This window comes from Artemia franciscana, chromosome 4 (assembly GCF_032884065.1).
Source record: "Artemia franciscana chromosome 4, ASM3288406v1, whole genome shotgun sequence".
NCBI lineage: Eukaryota > Metazoa > Arthropoda > Branchiopoda > Anostraca > Artemiidae > Artemia > Artemia franciscana.
In genome coordinates, this window is record NC_088866.1 from 28,953,358 (window position 1) to 28,975,114 (window position 21,757).

Sequence of the window (21,757 nt, forward strand, 5' to 3'; positions counted from 1 at the left end):
AGGTAAGGCTTTTTTTTTAAGAATTTAGCTTGGTATAGACCTGTCGTATGTTCAGTCTTTTAAATCCTAAAATTAAGAAAAGGGTAAACATAGTAGCTTGGCAACACCTTCCCATACTTTTTGTATGGTATATTTTTGGCTCTGGATTCATTCCTGAAAATTTTGTTCACATAACTCAACTAATGTATAAGATAGCAAGAAGCCCCTAAATTAAAATTTTATCATGATTTACTATCCTTTGACAAATGGTGAAAGTAATAACCATAATTGAAAAGCGAAAATAATGTAAATCATAAAAATGTAGTTGCTTTTAGGATTAGGTAATTTAGTGAAAGATATATCTAACAGTTTACACCATTCATATTGAAAAGGACTTCAGTTAATTTCAGCTTTTGAAGACTACAATCATTAGAACAAATTGGATTAAGCCTATGCTTCTATCGAGGAGTACCAATGTAGGAGGGGGGGTCTTTTGAGTTTTTTTAATGGAAATGCTAAAAAGGTATTTCACAAAACTTGAATAGAGCCCTCACCCCCTCCCGCAATTGGCACCCTCTGTTTGTTGCACATTTTGTCAATGACAAATTTGCTTTAATAATAATAACTTTTTGTTATCCTCTATATATAATAAAGACGCACTAAGAGAAGTGTGAACAAAAAGTAAAAAAAGGAGGCTGATAAACATATGCACAAATACTGAAAACTTAACTTTTAAACACTTAATCAACAAAGATCAGATAGGACACTTGATATTAGACATATCAGTAGAAAATAAACAATTCTATTGCAGCGGTCAGCAAATCTACATAACAATTCATCCAAATTTTAACAAATCAAAAAAAAAAAAAAAAAAAAAAAAAAAAAAAAAAAAAAAAAAAAAAAAAAAAAAAAAAAAAAAAACATGTGCCGCCGGGAACTATAACTATTACAAATCCAAATAGGTATACTGGGAAAAAATTGCAGATCCTAAAGAACTACAATCGGATTTACTTATCATCAGCAGCGGAGAAAAGTTTCCAAAAGGCTGTAAAAAACAGCAAATATGGTGCGAAAAACGCATTATATAGTCAACCAAGGTTTTTCTTATCTAATTGGCCCTTTACTATGGCGAGAACCCCGATACGACACTAGGCACTTAAAAGAAGAAATTTTAGTGGAAAATTAACAATTCTATTGCAGTGGTCGGCAAATTCACGAGACAGTTCATCTATTTTTTGACAAATCTCAAAAACAACCTACTTTCGGGAAACGTAACTATTTCAAGTCCTAAAGGGGATACAGAGAAAACACTTGCAGAAACTAAAAATAAATGATTGGATTCGGTTTTTATCAGAGATGGAGACAAATTTCCAAAAGCGTGTCAAAAACAACACGTATGGTGCAAAAAACGAGTTATACAGCCGAGCTTTTTCCTGTCAAATTGACCTTTAATTCTAGAGAGAATTAATTAAGACTTTCTCAATTTCTCTCTCCTTCAATTGATTATTAGTGACCGTATTGTCCGTATCGAGGTCTCTAACGGAAAGCTTAGGCACCCAAGAGATGCAGAGGCAAAAATTGTGGCAGGGCCAATCTGAATTTTTGAATCGCGAGAGTGATGAAAACCGAAAGTAATAAATTCAATTTTAGCAAAAGCGACTGACAGCCCGAAATTGAGGCTATTCACAGCCGCCTGCAGTGATTTCAAATCATCAGACAGGAGGAGAATGTCATTGGCACATGAAAGGTGACTCACGTCAATGGATGGCTCGATAAGAAAATTGGGCATTCTGCGGGTTGCACAGCGCATGCCATTGTTAAATATCATAGGGCTTCAGACTAAGCTCTGTTTTATTATGCGACGCACAGAAATTTTGCTGCTATAAAATTTTTTGACGTGGAAACGTAAGGAAGAAATTAGATACCATTGCCACAGAGACACGAATGAATGGGCTTACCTTGCCCTCAGAGGTGCTAAAATAGCTTGAGAGTGTATGAATGAATCAAATGCCTTAGGAATATCTATTGCACAAACTCTGATGCTTCCCAAAAATAGACACGGAAACTGCGTGTGTATTCTCAACACTAAGACTCGCGTGAAAACGAAACTGATGATCTTATATTATAATGACTGATACCATTATAACACCTATTGGATTTTCTTAAAAGAAGAACCTTTTCAAATAGTTAACCGAACAAACTGTCGTAGGACAATAAGAATCACAAGACTGAGTATCCTTTTTTGGCACATGTCACGATGCTCTCGAGTGGTGCAGTCAGTACGAATTGCTGTGCAATACAAGCTTTGAAAAGTAACGTCAAATGTTTAGCTAGTTTCGCGCTACTGTAACTCAAATGTTCATGTCATAGTCCGTCAGAACCAAGAGCTTTGCCTTTTTTAGGGAGACGCATTAGCATAAGAACTGACCATGGCGTGATAGAAACAAGATTCTGGCTATGATCTATTCGAGAAAAGTGGTGAAGAAGAATTTACTGAAAAATTGTGTCTAGGGCTAGGGAGCTATCCGAAAATAACGAGGAAAAATGTCTCCCAAGAAGTCACATCAAAAAGGTTCGAATGTGCACTAAACGAGGAAGTGAACTTTGTTACTTTGCTCCACAGTAACTGTAGATTATTTCGAATATCACGAGACAGAATAGATACCTGCATTCTCTTGAAGAGCAGTAAAACATTCTGGTACTGTTTTTTTTTAGCTGATTCGAGAATTCTATAAGTTAAACCAGATTTGGAACGATTACAATCCACCCATTTCTAAATCATAACCTGTGTCGGTTCTTTGCAAGTCGTACCTCTGGGTCATTGCTGCAGCCCTTTTTCCGTGTACCAATCCTAATTTTTTCACATGACATACGAATTTTAACTGGATTACCGATGTATTACCGAATCCGGTTGCACTGTTCACACTGCCATCAAGAATAGGTATATATGAAATGTCATACTCTTGGCCCATCTTGTTATGTCGGCATGTTCGTGCCTTTTTACCATCGCTCGAATATCTAGTTTGGTCAGTATCGCAGCAACACTATCAACTTTTGGTTTATATGACATATACACTGCTATCTTTTTTTAGCCACAATATTCTTGACTACCAGCACAACCAAGTTTTTCCATAAACCTCGATTAGATGGCTTTCGAATATACAAGTCACTCGGCACATTATTCAACACAACAGACACGGTTGCGCTCTACCTGACACTGATGGCCAGACAAGGGTTCGGGGAATGTATCAAGGTTTTCTACTTGTCAACGACATAGCATCGTCACGCACTCGTTTAAACGAGATGCTAATAGTGCTTGGTTCATTGGGGATAGCTGGTAATTTACAAGGATCAACTATAACAAAGAGGGGAATCTCCTCCTTACGTGCTAAAAAAGCTCAACAAATTGTGGAAATCTGCCAAAAATGTTGCGGTTGGATACAAACCCGTGCACCTTTCAAGAGCATCAAATTTCAAGACAGTTTCATATATATCCTGTGCCTGGTTTATTGCATCTTTTGCGAAAAAATTTGCAGCAATCTTGATAACTGTATTTTTATCTTTTGCAATGTTCCGCTGCAGAAAATTCAATTGTGGACACACATGTATGGGAACCACCATTTTTTGTGTAATTCCAAATCAATCGGTAAGAGCCGAAATCATAGTCCATAGAAAAAAGTCCATCAGATGAAAAAATCAAACGGGACTTACCGGCAAGGGTTGTGTGTGAGCACCCCTCGCTGACCAAATGTAGTACAATTCAATCAGCTCCTGACTTCAATGCATCAATGCGTCTCAGGTTGGGCCAGATAAATAATCCTTAATTACACAAGTTTAAAAACCAATATTGCGAAATTATTTAGACAGTATAGTTCCTGAATTAATTTTCAAATACAAGATCAAACAGTTTAAACAATTGTTCATTCTCTGAACTCAAAAACTAATGCCAGGTTTGCTTCTCACTCACTTGGACTATCTGTCTTGACTTTTTCTACAATTAGCTATGACTTTATGCTCACAACTATTCCACTTTAATTCAAACTCAAAATTGTGATGAATCTCCTTTTTATACAAACCTATTAAGGGGGGGAATTAAAGCTAGGTTTGCTTCCCACTCAATTGGACTATCTGTCTTGGCTTTTTCTACAATTAGCCATGGCTTGATGCCCACAACTATTCCATTTTAATAAAAAAAAATCAGTGGAATTGAATTGCATTTTTGAATTAAAATGAAATAGTTGTGGGCATCAAGTCATGGCTAAAGTAGGAAAAGCCAAGACAAATAGTCCAATTGAGTGAGAAGTGAACCTGGCTTTAATTCCCCCCCTTAATAGGTTTGTATAAAAAGGAATTTAGTTCATTTGTTAATAGAACTCATATGTTGCAATAGAACTCATCATCTAGTTTTGGACAATCTGAACTCAAAAGTGATGAATCTTTTTGAAAATGATTATGACGTAGAAAAAAAGATGTTGAAAAATAATTTTTTTGCTTCTAGGCATAGATGATTTACATAAAGATATATCCAGCAGATTGTGGCTTTCATATAGGAAAGGCTTTCAAACAATTGGAAACACGAATTTCACATCTGATAAAGGATGGGGCTGTATGCTTCGATGTGGCCAAATGATCCTTGCTGAATCTTTGATTCGCCTTCATCTTGGCAGAGATTGGTTGTGTTCTGAGGATAAAGAGAATATAATATACAAGAAAATATTGAAACTATTTGAAGACAAACGAAGTTGTACCTACTCAATTCATCAAATTGCGTTGATGGGAGTGTGTAAAGGGAAAACAGTTGGCCAATGGTTTGGGCCAAATACTATTGGACACGTTTTAAGGTGCATTCAATTAAATTGAATACTTTATTTCCAATATTAAGTGTAAAAAAAGAATATTCCTCATGTTTTAAGTTTTTCCTGTCTTTCGTATTTTAAGGACATAATTACGTTTGTTTCTAAGTTTTATAATCCAAGACCAGGTAAAAAACTTAAAAAAAATTGTCTGAATACAAATACAAAATACTCGCTTGTAGATACACTTAAATAGTATTTCCAAATACGTGACTATACTTGTAATTTGTATTTAAATACTAAAATACGCACTTAAATCCAAATACACTGGAACTAAAGCGTATAAAAGAAAGCATAAATAAGATTTTTAGTAAGGTAAGCACAGAGTTTTGTTTGGTACTGATATGAAAATTATACAAACCAAGAATTACGAAAGTAATGAACTGTTTCCCTCAGAATATTGTTTCTTTTATGGAACTTGGTATCTACCAAGTGACATATAGTGACCGCAACTTCTGTCCGTCTTTCCGTCTGTCTGTTCGTCCCGGTTTTGCTAGTTCGGGCACTTCCAGATAAGCTAGGACGATGAAAATTGGCAGGCGTATCAGGAACCAGACCAGATTAAATTTGAAATAGTCTTTTCCCTGATTCGACCATGGGGGGAGAGAGAGAGGAGGGACGGTTAATTCGTACAAATTAGAAAAAACGAGGTATTTTTAACATACGAACAGGTGATCGGATCTTAATGAAATTTGATATTTAAAAGGATCTAGTGTCTCAGAGCTCTTGTTTTAAACCCCGACCGGATCCGGTGATATTGGGTGGAGTTGGAGGGGGAAACCAGAAATATTGGGAAACGCTTAGAGTGGAGAGATCGAGATGAAACTTGGTGGGAAAATAAGCACAAGTCCTAGATACGTGATTGACATAACTGGAACGGATCCGCTCTCTTTGGAGAAGTTAGAGGGGTTATTTGGGTTAATTAGGAAAGATTAGAAAAAATGAGGTATTTTTAACTTACGAATGGGTGATCAGATCTTAATGAAATTTGATATCTAGAAGGATCTCGTGCTTTAGAACTCTCATTTTAAATGTCGATCAGATCCGGTGACATTGAAGGAGTTGGAGGGGGAAACCGGAATTCTTGGAAAACGTGAAAATCGAGGTATCTTACGAATGGGTGATCGGATGTTAATGAAACTTGATGTATAGACGAATCTTATGCCTCAGATGCCCCATTTTATTCAATTCGAATCGGATCTGGGGACATAGAGGGTAGGAGGGGGAAAACAGAAATCTTGGAAAACCTTGGAGTGGAGAGATCGGGATGAACCTTGATGGGAAGAATAAGCACAAGTTATAGATACGAGATTGACATAATTAGTACGGATCCCTTCTCTTTGAGGGAGCTGGGGTTGTTAATTTGGAAAAATCAGAAAAATAGAGGTATTTTTAACTTAAAAAGGAGTGATCGGTTAATTTGGTTAATTCGGAAAAATTGAAAAATGGAGGTATTTTTAATTTACGGACCAGACCTGACATATGATTGACATAATTAGACCGGATCTGCTCTCTTTGGGGGAGTTGGGGGGATGTTAGTGCTTTGGTGAGTTCGAGAATAAGCACAAGTCATAGATACGTGATTCACATAAGCGGACCGGATCCGATCTCTTTGTGGGAGTTAGATGGATTTCTAATGCTTTAGCGAGTTCTGTGCCTCTTGACGTGCTCGGACGATGAAATCGATATCTCTAGTACCGAGTCTAATTTTCGGTTCTGACCTCGTCACAAGTGTCATTTGAACTCTTGGCTCTTGTTCATTTTCGACATCAATCATTTTCCAATTCTATTATCTTCAAGTTCATTTGACGTATTAAATTCATTAAAAGATTTTAAAGTCACTGCATAAAGCAGGACTGAGCCAACGTCTTTTATCTTGTCTTCAAAAAGTAGAATATCTAATTGTAAAGAAGAGTCAGTGTATTCAGATTTGTTATTATTTGCAGGATTTTGGTAGAATTACCTTTAGTCTTTATTATTGCATCGATTGAGTAGTGTTTGACTTCCGGAGCCTCCTCAGTATGGAATGCGTTCTTCTATCGAAACGGATAATATCTGAGACGATAATAAGTCTTTTATAGCCAGGTGTGTCTCTAGACATGAGAAAGAACTCTCATCTTATGACAGTGAGATAGCTTCCCCTAGAGATAGATATAAATTCAAAGTAGCTTTCACCAAATGCTTAGTCTGTCTTAGGTGGAGATTGTTTTAATAGCAAATTGTAGATAAAAAGAAACGCAGTAAGGACTGCAAAACTGCAATTAGTTTTCTCAAGTTACAGAAATTAACAAAGCAGGTGGTGCATTAAAAAAGTGATAAACACAGATTTTGAAAATTTTACTCAACTTAAGCAACGATTGTTTACTTAAAATTACGAAAGTTAACATTGTGGGCCTTCATTTCCTTACAGTAGTGTTTCGCATAATACTTTCAGTTCAGAAAGATATTACTTTGTGAAACTAGAATCTCTAACTAATTGTAATGGTCCACAGATTCCAAGGGAACAGCCGAAACTAAATTTGGAGCATCACAGGATAAAAAAAAAAAATAACCCTTTATTCATAACACATAGCTGGGCCAAATTCAATTCAAATAAAAAAGAAGAAGTTTTTCAACTGAAATGTATGGAGTAATATTAAAGCTTAAAACGAACAGAAATTAATCAATTTATGAAGGGGAGCTGCTCCCTTCTTTACCCGTCACTCTTTACTCCAAAGTTTGACTTATCTCCCAATTCTTTAAGAATAAAAAAAAAAACTGCAAGTAAGGAGCGACATTAAAACTTAAAACGAACAGAAATTATTCCGTATATGAATGGGGTTATCCCCTCCTCGGCGCCTCGCTCTTTACGCTAAAGTTTGACTCTTTCTCACAACTCTACTTTTTAAAACATTAAAAAACTTTAGCGTAAAGAGCGAGGCGTCGATGAGGGGACATCGACGACATTCATATACGGAATAATTTCTGTTCGTTTTAAGTTTTAGTGTCGCTCCTTACTTGCAGTTGCTTTTTTTTTGTTTTTTATTCTTACTTTCACGTTTACTCCTAAGAGGGTATGTAATTGTAGTGTAAGAATTGAAAGGGCATCGACATTTAGAAACAGAGTAATTATAAAAAATGTTGTGTAAAACTTTACAGAGAAATTTTGCAGAGAAAACCAAAAGGGAGGAATTTAGCTTTTGCTCTTTTCACTGGCTTATACATTAAACTCTCAAAAAGGAGGACCGATCAGGTTTTGAAAAGGAAGGGTTATTTGTTGCTTCAGAAATTGTATTTCCTTAACGAATGATGTTATTGGCCTATGAAAATAAATGATGGAAATTAACCAATGAAACCAAAGCACACTTTTTACGACTGAATTGCAGGAAAGCAGTTTATTCTGTTCTCTTCGGTGTGGGAGCAGAAAAGGTCGTTTACTTCTACTGTAACTATTTACTGTTTGAAACGTATTAATCTTTCCCTTCTTTTTTTTACAGACAGTTAAGTACCTTTGACAGTTGGAACGATTTAAGAATTCACGTTGCAATGGATACTTGTCTTACCAAAAGTGATGTAGGTAAGTCAAGTTTGGACGCTGCTTAAACTTTTGTTGGTCAGACTTTGATATACTGCCTGAACACTTTACTTTAGAGGGGGAGGGTGGGGGTAACAATTTCTTGGCCCAGGTACAAAAAAGATTTGGTAAAGTGTAGGTAAAAAATATAATGAAGAACTCGATGTTTCTGGGAAGAGAGGACTTAGTTCATCCTTTATTTTTAAGCAGTTTTGAGTGTCGACTTTGTAGCCAAGTTGTTTCTAGGCATGCATTAACGCCTTAACAGGGTAAGGGACTAAAGCTAAAATGTACTCGTTAAATACAATAATAAGTTCCTTATAACTGAACCAGTAATTTTTTACGACACAGCTTGAGAGAGAGGGAGGATGGGTGACGGAAAAACACACTGAACCAGTTATAACTGAACCGGTAATTTTTACTACACAGCTTGAGAGAGAGGGTGACGGAAAAACAAATCTGAATTGCTTTGGTTATAACGATTAACGATACCAATTGTCGACCATAGCAAAATATTTAATAAACAGTTACAAAAGATTTTAATCTTTTAGGAGGAATAGATGTTTTTGGCTCGAGGATTTGAATTATGCCAAATCGGGAAGTTGTGCCTCTAAAGTCGTCGAAATCGTTAGAAAATAATTAAAGTTAGTACAATACCACATTGTCATCAGTTTTGCCACGTTGAATCGTGAAAATAGATAAGTCAACTAATTAAGAATATAATTTTGCTAATTAATTATTATTATTATATAAACTGATAAGTAATATAATTTTAATATATTAATATATAATCAGTAATTATAATTTTCGTCCTAAAAAAATCTGAACGTTTAAAGTTTGATTTTCTCAAAGACAACAACATCTTCAAAAGAAAGCTAAAAATGAAAAGAAAAACAAGTTTAAATAACTTAAAACACACATAAAAAGATGATGAAGAAACATGAAGCTATGCAAAAAAAAAAAATCACGAAAATTGAAGGATGACTGCTATATACTACAGTTTATTTATAATCTTTTCATATAAAAATCTTATACATAGCCTTGGCCAAACTGATTAAATTTAGGTACAGGTCAAAAGTCTTTTAATTCGCTTATGTTAGAAACACTGGATAAATATTTTCTTTCGCTAATTAAGCCGAAGTATATTGACTTTTTTCTAAGTTTATTGCATTTTGGGCATTTATTTAATAAGTTCAGACTTGTTTGAAATTTTTCACGCTCAGCTCCAAATAACTGTGAACTTATTAAATAAAGGTTCTAATTTTAATCACTTTTTTTTTGCTGAAAAAGTGTATACCTGTAAGTAAAATCTTAAAAATCTGAACTCATTAGTATGCCTAAGCTTCAAAAAGGGAATTTTTAAGCCCAAGTTTCAAGCTCTGGTGCTGAACAAATCTCCTTTATTTTGTTTCTAGATTCAGATAGACTTCAGTATGGCACTGTCAGTATGGTAATAAAGTGTGGGTGTCGATGGGTAGGATCCAGAAAATGTTGAAAACGAAAAATGCCGCATTACGTTTCAGGATTGTAAGTGACTCAAAAAGGGGCTAAAAAAATTGTTCAAAAAATCTCGCGAATTAGACTATTTATTAGGTGCTCTACAGCTTTCCACCCTCCTGTGGTGATGGACAGAACTTGTTTATTTAGTTTCTTTAGATTCAGAAATGCATTAGGAACACACAGTCAATATGTAACTAAAGTATTTGTGCGGCTAGGAGTATATCCCAAGTTAGAGTTTATGGCGAAGAGTCCTCTCTGTTCGAATGTGGACAGAGTCAAATAAAGTTTTTTCTGCGTTCCACGAAATTGTCTGCTCTTACTGATTCTTTCCAATTGCCAGGTGAACACGCTCTTCGAATATTTGAGCAGATAGAAAATGGCAAAAATTTCAGCCTTATAGACCTTGAATTCGTAGACGATGTGAATCTTCTTGGACAAAACTCAACAAAAATTGGACGAAGTGGCACGTATGTCAGCCTACCTTGATCTACGAATAAATACGAAGAAAACAACAGTTCTGGTTACGGAAATCACAACGGAATATCAACTTATTATCTATGGCTTTCCCCTCAAAATAGTTGTCAATTTTAATTGTCTGGGCTCCGAGGCTTATTCTAAATGGGCATGTGATCAAGGTGTCTACAGAAGACTGGATCGTCAAAAGATTACAAGAGTAAGAAAATACGTAATGTGTGGGGGGTTTGAACACCCTGACGAGCAAGGAGTTTCAAAGAAAGGATAGCCAAGTTTGCCTGTTTGATTATCTCTGGTGTCTGTTTTTCCCACTTCAGGTCATGTGTTAGATATATTCCCAGGAGTTTGATATCCATGATGCCTGAAACATTCTGTAAAGCAAGGGATGGACTGTCCCTCGAAAACGAAAAGTTAATACGAGTAATTTTTCACGATTCATGATCATTTTGCTATTCTCAGTTTAGCGAGATAAACTTGCCATTATTCTGTCTGCCATACTTGAAACACTCTTTTCACCTAGCTCCAGTACAGATAGATCATCAACGAACTTAAAGCGATCCGAATTTGCCAACTCATTTACTATGACCAAAAAAGTAGAGGGCCTAAAACTGTTCCCAAGGGAACTCTACAGTAGATTGGCTGGGGATCGGAATAGGCTGATTTATACTTGGTTTCTTGACTTCTACCTGAAAGAAAATTTGATACTATTCGTACCAAATATGCATCGATATTAAAATTTGTCAATAGCTTGTGGATAAGGGTTCTATTGCAGATCAAATCAAATACTTTATTTAGGTCAACCGCGATGAGGTTGACCCAGCGTTCCGGTTCATCTAGATGCTTTAAAATGTTATCAAGCAAACTAAATAATGGCTTGTTGAACTCTTGGGAATACTATCCAGTGAGTTTATACGACCATCCAATTTGAACTAGAGTTTAAAATAAAATGTATATTTATAACAGAGGTAAAATAATGAATTAGTCTACAGTTTCACTGGTCCTCTTAAGATTTATGTAGCTCGATTTATGTGTTTTTGAAATAGAACTGTGTTTACTTTGTGAAATCAAATTTTAGCTAAAATTTAAAATAAAATGGATAGGAGTAATAGAGGTAAAATTACGAATTGGTCTACCAGTTTCACTGGGCCTCCTAAGATTCATGTAGCTTGATTCGTGTGTTTTTTAAATAGATTTATTTTGTGAAATTGAATTCGAACTGGAATAAAAAATGAAATATTTAGGAATAATAAAGGTAAAATAATGGATTATTCCGCCACTTTTACTGGGCTTCTTAAGATTCATGTGGCTCGATTCCAGTAGTTGTGAAATAGAACTAATTCCGATTCGTGAAACCGAATGATGTCTAGTTTGTAGAATGAACAACTGAAATAATAATAATGCGAATAAAAATAGTATATGTGTTACTAATTTCACTGAGGTAAGGTAAGGTAAAGAATACGGCATTAGACTTTACAGTCCCTATCGGCGGTGCTGATCTCCGTTTCTTGGTCCTTCAGCCAGGAAGTGCAATGGGGGGTTGGGGGCCAGCCATCCTGTGCTTTCGCACACCCTTCCTTTTTACCTTCCCCAGATTTCTCCAGGTACCCATTTAGAGCTGGGTCGACTCTGGCTAAGCTTACAGAATCACGCCACTGACCCCCGTCCCAAACTGAAGAATTGGGTACACTGGGATTCGAACCCGCGTCCTCTCAGACAAAGGATACTAATTCACTGGTACTTCATACTACTAATTTCACTGGGCTTCATAGAATTCATATAGCTCAATTCGAGGAGTTGTGAGATAAAACTGTATCTACTTTGTGTGATTGAATAGGAACTAGAATTTATAATAGTGAGTTGAGCTACGAATTTCGCCGTGCCCCTTAATATTTATTTTGCTCGATTCGAGTGTTTGTGAAATATACCTATGTCTATTACTACTACTAACTACTCACTGCAGCACCAGGTCGTCTGATGTGAACACAGGTACGGACGCTCATCTTTCATTTTACATATATATATATATATATATTATATATATATATATATATATATATTATATATATATATATATATATATATATATATATATATATATATATATATATATATATATATATATATATATATATATATATATATATATATGTATATATATATATATATATATATATATATATGGAGGTGTATGTATAAAAGTAGTGTGCAAGTATGTACCCTCTGTGGAGGCATGATGACTCAACTGTCCAGGTGTATTTATAGATGAATGATCAGAATATATTTTAAAATAAGTAAGAGAGAGTGGGTAAGTGTGAGTTCAAAAGTAGTGTGCAAATATGCGCCCATTGTGCAGGTATGATCAGAAAAGGTCAAGACAAAGTTACTTCTATAGTGAAGAGATATGTATGGAGATGTTTGTTAAAAGATAGCATAGAGTGGACAAAAGGCAACTTGACGTGTTTTAAAAATGTTTTCAATAGAAATTAAAGAAGTCATTTTTATTGAAAACCACCCCTAAGAAAGGTGCTTTTCATTATATAGGGGAGGTGGATATGCAATGTATTTTGAATTGGATTTCTTATGTTAAATTTGCATGCACAGTTAGTTTCTATTTATACTTATTTCACTTCCACATGTGTAAAAAGCTGGAATTTGAGGTGCAGGGAGAATTTCTTTAGGAGTGGGGAGGTGTGAGTTGGAGGTTTCTCCTATTTGTACCCCTAAATAAAAAAAACGTTTTTAACTGCAAGTAAGGAGCGAAATTATAAATTAAAACGAATATAAATTATTCCGTATATGAAAGGGGTTGTCCCCTCCTCAATGCCCTACTGTTTGTGCTAAAGTTTGACTCTTTCTCACAGCTCTACTTTTTAAAACAAATAAAAACTTTAGCGTAAAGAGCGAGGCATTGAGGAGGGGACAACCCCTTTCATATACGGAATAATTTCGGTTCGTTTTAAGTTTTAATCTCGCTCCTTACTTGCAGTTAAAAAAAAACTTTTTTTTTATTTAGTTACACTTGAAAGAATCTTAGTTGCTTGGAAACGAGAACACTGTTATTCGTTAGATTTTGGGTGAGTGGCGGACCATTTTGATTTGAGTCTGTTGTTTTTGGTTCGTTTATTTTTATTTTACATGTTAATTTCTCCTACGTTGTTAGCTTCTTATTTCTTTCAATTTGTGCTTTGTTTCATTTTGATCTCCACGCTTGGTTCTTTGAGGGTTTCTCTATTTTTGCTGAAGAAGGGAAGCAGACGTCTTCTCGAAATATCCGTTTTGTTGCATCCAGTATTTTCATTGGCCTTTTAAAACCTAATTTTGCTTCTCTTCTTTTTTTTACAATTAAGTTTTAAGGCGATACTGGTTTCCAGCCCCCTTATCCCAGAAAAAAAACTATCTGAAAAAAATCTCGGTGCACCACAATCCTTAAAGGGGGGGGGGTTCTCCTTTATCAATTCAAATGTATAATTTGCAATTTAATTTTAGAAAACGTTGCCACGATGCAGTTGGAGGATCTCCAAAATTTCTATGATACTGGAAAGCACCCTTCCAATCGTCTGGCAAGCTGGCGACCTGTTCTGGTAATTATTCCATTGCGTGTTGGACTTTGCACTGTGAATCCTATCTATGTAGAATACTTGAAAGCTTGTTTTGAGTGTGAACAGTCAGTTGGAATCATCGGTGGAAAACCTAATCAAGCACTGTACTTCATTGGGTATGCTGGTAAGCTTTAGCCATAACAATAATAAGAATCAATATTTGATAAGTAATTTATCATGTCTGTTCTATCATTTTTATTTTATTTCGTTATATATATATATATATATATATATATATATATATATATATATATATATATATATATATATATATATATATATATATATATATTTATATATATATATATATATATATATATGTTTTTAACTACGTAAAACTTGCGAATATACAACATTATTCGCTGTCCCATTGTCTGTGCATATAAATAGATTGTCAGGTTTACCGACTCTTGAACCTGCAACATATAATTGTCCATGGAAATACAATCCGTATTCAGATCTATACCTCATTATTCTAATGATTGCCCTTGAGCTTTGTTGATGGTGATTGCTAATCGAACATTCCCTGTGTCCCGGTCGTCATTTATATTCCCTGTGTCCCGGTCGTTATTTGTGTCCCGGTGTCCCAGTCTGTAATTTCTCTTTGAGTGTCCCAGTCGTCATTTATATTCCCTGTGTCCCGGTGTCCCGGTCGTCATTTGTGTCCTGGTGTCCCGGTCGTTAATTGTGTCCCGGTGTCCCAGTCTGTAAAACCACCCCGTCATGAAAAAAAAAAGAATAAAAAAGCTGTTCACCATCTACAAAAAAAGATATTTAGCCTTTGCACTACTGACCACTATAGCGAGTGTATTAAGATTTGCATTGTCAAAAAATCGATCTTGAACCATCTTTTTGAGTCATGCATTCTTTGTGACTAGTTGTACTGGTCAAACCATTTAGCATGTCGCCTAAGTATGCTGCATCGTTTAGTAATTACGAAGGTAATGAAGAGTGGGAAATGGGGATTAAGATACAATTGTATATGCATTAAAGTTTATACATTAAATACTAGTTTTTTAGGGGTGTGACAAAAAATATAGAGAGATATAAATGCATAGAAGACATTTAAAACGAAGGTTCTAAGTATAGGCAATAAAACATTAACTAATCACTATTTCTTTTTAAAAATAGTGTTATGATAAATAGTGTCAACTTTGACAAAATCTCAAAAACTTGCTAATCATAATTTCACTTTTCATAACAATGCAGCGTATCTTTCTACTTTTTAAAGTTCGATATATTTTGCTTAAATTACAGGAACACAAATAATTATGTGTTTGCTCTTTTTGTATTTGAAAGGTAGGCTACAGATTGATGATTTAAATTCTCAGGGTTTCAGGTTGTGGTTGATTTTTAATCATTTTTTTTTAATCCTAAAATTTTCAGATAATTCAAACGTTTAAGTCTCTTATGTCTGCTGAGTACAAAAATAAAAATTTGAAATTCGGTTCAAATTTTTATTAAGTAAGAGAATTGTCCTTTAAAATATTTTGATTTATAGAGAACTAATCTTGGAAATAGGACGTTATTTACTGTACCAAAATACGTATAAAATCCTCAGCGGTATATATAGCAGTATATACAATTTTAATGGCAAATATATGCAGCTTCTATACATAAACATAAATATATTTTATGACTGGTTGGTATTGAGAAGAAGAGAAATTCTGAAGTAGTATTGTAGTTGCATTCCCTTTTCGTGGTTAACTCAATTGGTGCAAATTTCTACTTTTTTTCTCAGTTTTATTAGTAAATGTTTGAAAGAAAATCGATGCCTATCCACTTATTCAAACTGAGAATTCAGAGAGCCATCTATACCAGCTAGATAAAAAAAAACATAATTATTTGCCTTCTTTTATAAACAATTTTTTGAAAATCTATTTTTCTTAAATGATTACTCCGATCTTTGAAGGAATATATTGACTGACACATTTAGTTTTAAGTGTATGCTTATAGGAGGAACCTTTATTAAAGTTCAGATATTTCTAAAGAGTTAGGCCTTTATTTCAATGTTTTAGGAGGAACAGAGGAGGTAATATATCAGATAACGCAGAACTTTAATTAGATGAAAATAGGCAGTAAAGTGGCCACTATTTGCTAACCGAAATCCAAAACGTAAATTAATAACCTCTTTGCACTTCTCATGCTTTTCTGTTACACAAATTCCCCAAAAAACAACAATGCTGTATACCCCCCCCCCACTTCGTAAAAAAAGCAAACCAAAATTTTATGACAGCCAAAAAAAGTAATGATATCAACTTCTTCACCTCTGTGTCAGAACAAGACTCGAAAACAAATCTTTAACAGTAAACAAAGTTTAAATATTATGTTTTTCAGCCCTGTTGTGACAGCACAATCCTGTTTGTTTTATTGAAAGCCTAAGGAAGTTCTGATTTGAAGTTTCCCCTTCTTTTTAATACGAAATGATGATTTTCGCCTCCCAGTTGGCTTTTGCGGGAGGAGAGATTCCCTTGATAAATCTAAATTTAATTAAATACTTTTAGGCGGTATGCGTCTTCAGTAAAATCTAACAGAGGCCACACAAAGTAACTGAGACTTTTTTCAAACTTGTTTGGAAAAAGAAACAGTCTTTACAATTAAAAACTTGCGTAAATATTGCCTTTTATCGGGTAAAAGTAATGTTTTTTTTGCCTACTTAGAAGATATTTCTGTTTTTTTTCTTTTCTTTTTTGAGCAGAATTAATTTGAGTCTATTTAATTAATCTAATCTGTTCAGTTTTAATTTTTGTATATTTTATTTTGTTTCTCTCTGTAAGTGACTTTTTTTTCTCTGAGCAGTGACTTGTATGCTGTCTCCCTACCTTACAGGCTAAGGAGCCTTCGGGGGGTTTACTATAATGTATCATTGTATTTTGTTATCAAGTACCGAGCTTCGCTCAGTGAAAAGAAATGCGTTTTTAATCCCTGTCGCAAAATAACTTCAAGTTCTTTTTATTCTTTTCACGGTAGAAAGCAAAACCAATAGAGATATTGGAGGTCGGAATATTTATAACGTCATCCTTGTGAATCTTTTTTCCAAAGCTAAGTCTCTAAACGAATTTTTTATACAGTCGTGACCTATCTAGATCGTTTTTGAAATTGGGAAGTCGTAATATGCCAATTTTCAGAAATAAGTATTATGCTGTTTTCGAGAAAAATATTACAGACAAGTAAATAAATGTAAATCCATAATATTATTGTCTGTTTAATAAAATAAAAATATTTTTATTTTTGACACAATAAAAGGATGCCCCGGGTGAGGCTCGAACTCACGACCTTAGGATTATGAGACCTACGCTCTACCGACTGAGCCACCGAGGCTTGTAAATAAAGCAGCCATATTGAGTATTGATTAAAACTATAATTTGTATTTAGTATTCTGTTTTTTTTTTGACGTCATACGTGACGGCACTTTATTTTCTTTTTTCTTCTGAAAATTATCAATAACACAATTTTTCGGTGTGAAAAAACAATCTTGAATGGTCAAAACTTTGGGAAAATTCGTTCTATATTGGAGAGGAGTCAGGTGAATAAAATTCTCAGGAATCCATTTTAGAGCATTACTGATCTCATGGGAAGTAATTTTGAAGCACCTACATCACTCGCTCCTCCTTTCTATACAGGGGACTCACCTTTAATGACCTTTTACAATCTTTGGTACTTGTGTCTTATAGCCACTACACCCAAGGGGTGGAGCTCAGCTACCCTAAACGCCGTTTTTGGGCGTGGCTTTGACCCTTAGCGTTCGTGCCTTCTAATTCCTTGAAAGTCAAATTACCGACTTTTTGCTGTATATAGGAGTTGATCAAATATAGTTTTAATACAGGAAATCATATTATCTAGGTGAAGAGGTTGTCTTCCTGGATCCACATGTCTGTCAGCCTTGTACTTTCACAGATGAAATGGAAGACTTTGATGATTCATCTTACCACTGTACAGCACCGGGGAGAATTCCGTTTCTTTCTATGGACCCATCACTTGCTCTGGTCTGTATTTATGCATTCACTAAATTCTTGATTAAACAATATTATATCCGATTAGATGTTCTATATTGATAAACTATCTAAGGTACCTACGTATTATCCAGAACGCACTTCAATGTCTTAGGTTTTAGTTCGACTCTGTGATATTTCGAATCAGTATAAAAATTTGTATGAAGATGGTTATGGCTGTGATTTTCATGTGCTTAGAGTCTTAATCTTTTATTATGAAAAGAACTGTCCCTGATCGGCACGACCTTGTAAGGGGTTTGATAATAAAATCATTTTATCGTTTTATCTTTACACTCAAGAAATGAAGTTAGGTTAATCGTAATTATATATACCAAAATATGATGAAAATGTAATACTTTAGTAAGAAAATTATGGAAACTACAACAAAGAATTATAGAAAGCAGGTCACCTAGAACGCAATATATTAAGTACTTAACTTAACCACCTCTATATATTATATATTTAATTAAAATATACCTGCATCATAGTTTATTGCACGAATGAATAAGCTAATTATAACCGAATGGGAGAGAAAAACCGGTTTACTCAGATCAAACAAAGCAAATTTCTGAGTGTGTCATGGATATAACATAAGTACTCTAATTAATTTCAAATAATGAATGAACTAATTAGGTTAAATACTTAAAAATTAATTGATAAACATTATCCTAAATCAAATATATCCGTTCTACAGTGTTAAGTAAAACCCAAGGGCCGATGAGACAAGGGAATGAAAAACCATGAAATCTAAAATTCCATTCTATCCATTTTGCAATTAATTATAAATACATTAAATATATTTATATATAATTGATTCAAGCAATTATGATATTAGTCATTACATTATATAACTAATTCCATTTTATATTAAAATATGAGCTGTATGTAGTATTATGTAGCCAGGGAAGAAGGGGGTTAAATCAGAAGTACTTTGCTCATATACGCCCCCATATAGGAGCATCTAACAGTAGGCCTACCAACTAAAAATTAAAACAATATATCTCTTTGGATTAGGAAAAAAAATACAGGAAATATACAATTTTCCAAATGAGTTTTAGGCTTTAATCATATTTTTAGTTACATTTTTTAGATTAAATTTTGATTATAAATTTGAATTTGACATTTTGATTTAAATAATTTTCAAATTTAGATGAAACTATAATTGAATTTTATTTTAGTTCTTGAATTCAAAGTTAGGTTTAATTCTACATCTTTATCAATGAAAAGAACAAAATTATCAAATATTTTGGGAACTTTCCAGATAGACAAAATTGTAGAATTAAACTGCTTTAAATTCTAAGTTAGAGCCAGTTGCCCCTAGGCCTGGTCATTAAAGTACCAAGCACAGTGAAAATGAAGTCTTCTGCTTTTCTGAAAACTTATACGACCATATAAATGCTAAAGAATTAGGAGCAATCGGGAAAGAAAAATGGAAATTTTCAGATTCCATTGGAAGAATATTAGCTAATCTTCGGAGACTTACGAAAAATCCAAGAATGGGCATCTTTTGCATAATAAACTCAGAGCTAAGATAACATTTTTATTTTATTTTTGGAATAAAAATTGACGGTGGAAGAGGAATCTTAGATTTTCCCGATTCCAATCAATCTTCCCAGTGCAACGAAGTATTTCCAGAATTTCTTTGTCATTGACTTTTTAACATGCATGTGGCTCAAGACATTTTCACTTAATTAGTTTAATGAGAAATTTAATTGAAATGAAAAATGCCTTAATATGCAGTTACGCAGTTTTGTTTGCAGCGGGCGTCAAATTAATAAAGAATGCGAATACGCGGACACCAAATAGCTTAAGGTGATGTAGCTCTCTATTGTAGACGTACTTGTCTGTGGGAACCAACTGTAATGTTTGAATTTTTACGGCCGAGAAACAAAGTTAAACTTAACCAATCAGTTTTGTTTATTAATTTTTGACAGTTTCAGAGTGGGTGACACTGAAAAAAAAAAAAAAAATGTGATACTGCCCTAAAAAATTTATAATGACCAAAAATTCGTAGAAAATTATTGTTTTCAGGTGTGAAAGGATCCAAAATGAGTTCAGGGGAAAAAAACTCTTTATTTTGATTTCCTTTATTTATGCAAAATCTTCATTTTTGATTTATATTTAGTTCTGTACATCTTATAGCCTATGTCTAAAGTCTTATTTTTCATGAAAAACCACTAGATTTAGTTTGAAATTTGGAAGAAAATAAATTTGTATTGACCTTTAACAGCAGAACAGGCCTTGCTAAAACTCGGTTAAAAGGTTTTTTAATTTTCAATTATTTATTTGTTCATTTATATATATTGTTTTCCTTTTTCTTTTGTTTTTCTTGTTTAGTTTTATTTTCAGTTCTAGTGAAATTGTTTGATTTTAATCAGGTAAATATCACCAGCCCTACGAGTCATGTGCTTTCTGTAAGCAGAAATTAATAAAAAACCAAAAATAATCAAAAATTAAAAAACCATTGTACTAACTTAGCTTCAACAGGAACAGTTATACTCTTAATTACCTTTGTTAACCTCTGTAACACTGTTTAACATTACATTTATAATATTACCGAAGTTTAATATTACCTAAAAATCATTTTTAATACCACTACCACTGATAATTACTGTCAGTCTATTTACTGTGAATTACCTGAATGAAATAAAACACTGTTACAAGGTGATGAAGAAACATAATACATATATGGTGGAAAAATAACAATTGGAAAATTTAAAAACACTTTTTTCTTCTGAAAATGCACACGACGATTACTGATTACTATAATTAATAATTTTGCTGATTGAAGACGCGGCCTAACTAGTATATTGTTACAGTGTTTAGCGTTTAGTTTAAGGACTGTTCAGGCTTACGTATATTTTTTCCTAAATTTTGGTGGGTTCGACCAACGTAATAATTTCCACAACTACATGGTATTTGAACAAGATTACAGCAACACAAAGAAAGTATTAAAAAAGCATTAAAATCTATAAATAACTCCATATCTTTCGATTCAGCTTTAAGCAATCATATTTTTGAAAATCCAAACCATTATGTTCTATTTGACGAAACAATTCTAATTAGCAATGACCTAGGAATCAAACAAACTGTCCGCGAGGCAATCGAAATCAAACGAAACTTAAATAATAATACATCCCTAAATAGAGACTTGGGTGAATACACACTCAACCCTATGTACACAAAATTAATTATAGAAAATAATCTAATTCAAAATAAAACAAAAATAGGAACGAATAAAAACAAGTCCAATCTCAAAAGAACTACAAGATTAGCTGCAGAGAAGGCAAATATCGCAATAAGAAATTATTCCAATTTTTAATAAATACAGTTAGTGAAATGAATGAACCTTTTTAGCTTGTAAAATGTTAGCTTTTATCACACAGTCTTGGCTGAACTTTTCGTTAAGAAGTAATGATGCCAAGGCTATTTTAAAAATAAAAAAAGAATGGATTTTTAACCGAAAACTTTTATTGTAAGTGTTTTATTGTTTATTATTTTCTTTGATGAAGACGGCCCTTAGATATAGGGCCGAAATATTCAAATAGGTTTTGTTGGTTCACTTTCTTGGGAAAAAAGTCCTAATTATTCTCTCTTCTGTAGTTGAATTATGGAAAAGCAGTGTGGTCTTCGTCATTTTTTACATATTTACTTTATGTAAAGTGTGGGTGAAAAATAAAATAAAAAAAATAAATAATAGAAAGATCCCATGTCTCAGATGCTCCATTTTCAATTCGCATCGGATTTGGGGACATAGAAGGGTGGATGGGGGAAACGGAAATTTTGGAAATCGGAAATTTTGGAAAA

The 21,757-nt window shown here is 33.8% G+C and overlaps 1 protein-coding gene and 1 non-coding gene across 2 annotated transcripts in view; one reads left to right on the top strand and one right to left on the bottom strand.

Annotated features, from left to right (window-relative positions):
• Window positions 1–21,757, top strand: part of LOC136026263 (cysteine protease ATG4A-like) — a 151,045-nt gene that overhangs the window by 10,762 nt on the left and 118,526 nt on the right. Inside the window, exons 2-5 of the mRNA XM_065702650.1 lie at window positions 4,478–4,820; window positions 8,309–8,388; window positions 13,846–14,082; window positions 17,802–17,944. Of these exons, the coding sequence (XP_065558722.1) occupies window positions 4,478–4,820; window positions 8,309–8,388; window positions 13,846–14,082; window positions 17,802–17,944 (803 nt within the window). The remainder of the gene's footprint in view (window positions 1–4,477; window positions 4,821–8,308; window positions 8,389–13,845; window positions 14,083–17,801; window positions 17,945–21,757) is intronic.
• On the bottom strand, window positions 17,207–17,279 carry Trnam-cau (transfer RNA methionine (anticodon CAU)). Its single transcript has one exon. It is a non-coding gene; the product is annotated as a tRNA-Met (tRNA).